At 39.6% G+C, this 4,405-nt stretch overlaps 1 protein-coding gene across 2 annotated transcripts in view; it reads left to right on the top strand.

Annotated features, from left to right (window-relative positions):
- The window catches only part of LOC105162082 (zinc finger Ran-binding domain-containing protein 2), a 5,233-nt gene extending 1,072 nt beyond the window's left edge, over positions 1 to 4,161 (top strand). The window contains exons 2-4 of one of the 2 annotated variants that reach the window (XM_020693849.1): positions 990 to 2,154; positions 2,347 to 2,644; positions 3,412 to 4,161. In XM_020693849.1, coding sequence (XP_020549508.1) covers positions 2,355 to 2,644; positions 3,412 to 3,997 — 876 coding nt within the window. In that variant the 5' untranslated portion in view covers positions 990 to 2,154; positions 2,347 to 2,354 and the 3' untranslated portion in view covers positions 3,998 to 4,161. The remainder of the gene's footprint in view (positions 1 to 989; positions 2,155 to 2,346; positions 2,645 to 3,411) is intronic. The other variant, XM_011080003.2, reaches the window with a different exon arrangement.

Genomic DNA, 4,405 nt, shown 5'->3' on the forward strand with positions numbered 1-4,405 from the left:
GTTTTTGTTTTGATCATTACTACAGTAAAGTTGTTTCTGACAATAATTATACTGATTATGCATGCTTGCATTTGTATCCGAGTAGTGGACTACTTGGAAAAAAATATAGTGGTGTTTGCTTAATTGTGCTGATAATAAATCTTTGTTGAGCCAGACTTATATGTATTTGATTATAATTGCTACAGTGAAGTTGTTTTCTTACACTGGGTTAGGAACTTGCAATTAACTTATTGGTTTATTTATTGGTTTTGCCCAGCTTTATGGTGTCCATGCAATTCCTTTTCTCCCTGACCATTGGGAAGAACCATGAGTGTAGATAGAAACTTATAGTGGCTATTTTTATATTTCATATTAAAATTTCTTGATAAAGTTCCTTTTTACTAAGATGAGAGAGAAATGTGTTTTGTCTTTTGAGAAACATAGCATTCTGCTATGTGCTGTTATTCTTGGACTGAACTTGTGGTATTTCTCCTTGCTAGTAAAGGCTGTGCATAAGAAACTATCAATTATCAAATATAGTTTTTCATCACGGGTTTCTCATTCTGAAAGATTCTGAAATATTACGTATGGTTGTCATTTTCTTCCTTTCACGTACTCCTGAAAAAATTACAATGTTTGCTTCTGTCCACTAATAGGAAAAGGATTCTTGTAAAATGAAATTTTTTACCATGACAAAGAACACAAACAATTCTCTATAACATTATCAGGGAAGATATGTGTCATTCTCTACATTCTTGATAGACAGCAATCAACTTGGTTGGTAGGTACTTGTGACCCATATTTGCAATTAGTCTTATCCTGTTATAGCATAGTTTTACTTAGATACCATGACCTTCTTCCTTACGTACCTTAGTTATCTTAGGCAGACGTCTGGAGCTTGGATTTTATATTACAGTATTATCCATCCCTTCGCCATTGCCTTGTGCTGTATGTCAAGCAATGTCGCTTATGGACTGTTGAATGGTGAATTTTGCTGTTGTTTTCTACAGCTGTGAACATTGCCTGGTGCAAGAACTTGGGTCTTGAGGAAGGCATGTTGGAGCTGGTTTGGTTCTTGTTTTTGGTTTTTAAGATGGTAAATATGGATATACAAGATTATTGGAATATTGACTCGTTTTGTTGTCTGGCCATGGGTTTATGCATTTGAAAAGTTATGATGGTTCTGCAGAATGTGGTGTGGGCATGTTATGCCATCAAGTAAACAGATGATCATTAGCAATTTAACTCGTTTACATAGTATCTGAAGTATGTTGACTTGCCCACGAAAGCAGTGACCAGGGATATGTACTAAATGGTGGTTGGGCTCTTGGTCAATTAACAGAAGACTTGAAAGTTGTTAGGTTCACTGGTAAGTCAGAAAATCCTGATGGCAATGAGGGTGAGGCATGCAAGTTCCAAAAAATCTGGGAATGACTGCTGAAATCTAGCATCTAATGCTTTTGCGTTCCGAGTACAAACCTCTATATGTCAATGGTTATTTCAGAGTTGATTGGGGCTTCTGAAATTATAAAATCTTATGCAAGAGCAGACAGAGGTTTCAGTTTTTATATCAATTCATTTTGCTTGATCCTGGAGTGTGTAAATTATGTTTAGCAAGCTCACTGCTGGTAAGGAATGGATATATGGGTATAAGGATATTGCATGGACAGGGTTTGCAGCTGTGAAAGAATACATTGGTGGGATTGTTTGAATCTTATGATCATTTGGAAGGTCATCACTGGTGGATTTTAGTTTTTTGTCTCTTGTATGGTCTGCATGGTCAAACCTTCTGGCCACGTTATTTTGGCTTTGTGGCACAGGGACTCAGATGTGTATAATTTGGATATGTCGGTCATGTCATTTGGATAAACACCTCTGAACCTGGAGATTTCTGCATTCTGTTGGAACTATGAACAAAGTTTATGTCTATGGTGACTGTCTGAATATCGGGTTGGTTACCAACTTGCCGTTTGTATCTAAAACACTTGATGCATTGTTCGTGTGCGGGATTGGTTGCCAACTTGCCGTTAGTGATTATTCTGTTTATAGTTTGCAACATATGTAGGGACAAAAAATTTTAATGCGTGATGGTTGACAATGTCATGGCTGCCAGCCAAACCTAGTAAAAGTTCTGTGGTTTGTTCTCAAGATCTTGAATTCTGATCTTAGGTGTGGGTAAGTACAGTTTGCCTTGTTCGTATTCTTGACTCGGAGATGCTTCGACAATGGTTACTGTTTGTTGACATAATTTAAATTTGTCTAGGCATTTCTCCGGTTGCAAAATTGGCTTATAGGACAGTGTTCTTGGTGACTTCTACTTATGTGACTGGGTGTTTACATTTTGGTGGCTTCACTGGCTTTTTTCAGGATATAGAATGCGTGCAGGTTCTGTTTCTCCTGTGCGTCGTAGGGATGCACATCATCGCTTTAGTCCAGGTTTTGAACACTCTGATGGTGCAAGGAGTCGTGGATTTGGCAATGGGAGAGATACTGGTAGATATCGTGATTACTCACCCCCTTATGGCCATGGGAAGGATGGTAGATTTTCTGGTAGAGACTATGATCGTTCTGCACGAGGTCCTGGATCACTCAGAGTTGAGGGTTTGCCTCGAAATAACCCTAATGTTCGTCCAAGAGAAGGAGATTGGATCTGCTCTGATCCCTCGTGAGTGTTCATTTTTATTCTCTCAATCCTTTACCATTGCCTTTCCAGTTGATCTTACATGTCTTGTATTTCGTAAAACCAAAAACATTTTTTTAGAGAGTACAATTTTTGTTTATCTGTTGCTTAATATTTTCACTTTCACTTTTCTGTAGTCTGCTTCACTGCCATCCAGTCAGCATATTTTGCTTGTAATTTGTATGCAAGCAGCTTTTGAAGATGCCTGTAGATCCACATCATCTGATATGTGTTAGTTTCTATTAGAGTTATACTTCTTAGGTGTCTCTCTCAATCCCATCAAACACTCTGTAAACTTTTCGGTTTATTGTATATAGGTTCTCTATAAATTATTTTTTCACTTCCTGAACTTCCCCTTTGGTGATGGGACTCATCTGCAAATAGTGTTGTTAATTCAATACTTATTCTGGAGTTTGACATCCCCCATAACAATCTAAACCTAAGAACTTTTTTGATTGCATGCATGGATTCAAGTAACTGCCTACTTGATTATTTTTCTTTGGGGATGGGATGTTGGGTTTCATTAGTGGTAGAGGCTGGAGACAATTTTTCCTAGCAGTTGGGGTGTGTGCTGACAAGGCTATGAACCAAGGGTGAAAAAATAGCAGATGTCTTGTGGTTGCATGATGAGGCAACTTTGTTGTGGGATTCTGTGTTTGCATCAGAGTTTTTATATTGACAGAACTTTGGTTTTTAGTTCTGGCTATGCCATGTGTTTCTTTATCTGTAATATAGTTTTTGTGATCTCTCAGATGTAAAAATTTGAATTTCGCAAGGCGTGAGCACTGTAACAACTGCAACAGGCCCCGCTATGCTTCATCTGGGAGTCCTAGGAGGGGTTACCCGGGACCCCCTTTTCCTCCAAGGCAGCGTGTTCCTGCTGCTCCATTGGATCATTCTCCTGGAAGAATTATGAATGGTGGCTATAGGTCCCCTCCTCGTGGTTGGCCCAGAGATGCTCCCAGAGACTTCAGAGCTGCTGGACCACCGGCAAGACATGAAGGCAGATTCCCTGATCCCCTAGTGCGTGGTGATAGGCAAGATTACCCTGAAGATGATCCTAGGGACAGGTACAGGTATGATAGACCTATGCTCCCAGATTGGGGCCATCGAGATCGTGGAAGGGATAACTACTTCAACGAGAGGAGAGGGTATGGAAGGAGGCCATTGTCTCCACCTCCAGCACCAGCAGTTCTTCCTCGTGGCTGGGCTTCTAATATTAGGGAGAGGAGCCGCTCTCCTGTTAGAGGTGGAGTGCAACCTAGAGACTATCAGCGTGATATATACATGAACCGAAGACGAGATGATAGGCGTGGTGTTGGAGGGGGTGCATTTTAGCCCGTGGGTGACATGGAGGTTGTATCAATGTATTTTTCTTCTGTACGAATTGGTACTCTTTCTGGCAGTGCATTTCACATGTTAGTTCTGACTCTGAAACTACACACGGAACTCTTATCTTCAGCTTAATGCTCGAGTCTCCATTAAATTCCAGTTGCTGCTCATGATTGTTTGATGGATATCCTTCATTGCCTCCAGCAACTTTCCTTCATATTTTTATGATGAGTTTAAGAAAACTGAGCTGCTCAAATAGAAACCAATCCAGAAATGATACAGATAGATAGACATATATGATGTACTCCCAATGGAATAAAATAGTTAGAACTATCCATTATTGTTTGAGAAGTAGAGGCAAGATATCAAATTTAATAATGGGATGTGAAATCATTTTGCGACTCTGGTTTGGGA

The sequence above is a fragment of the Sesamum indicum genome, linkage group LG5 (assembly GCF_000512975.1).
Source record: "Sesamum indicum cultivar Zhongzhi No. 13 linkage group LG5, S_indicum_v1.0, whole genome shotgun sequence".
Lineage (NCBI taxonomy): Eukaryota > Viridiplantae > Streptophyta > Magnoliopsida > Lamiales > Pedaliaceae > Sesamum > Sesamum indicum.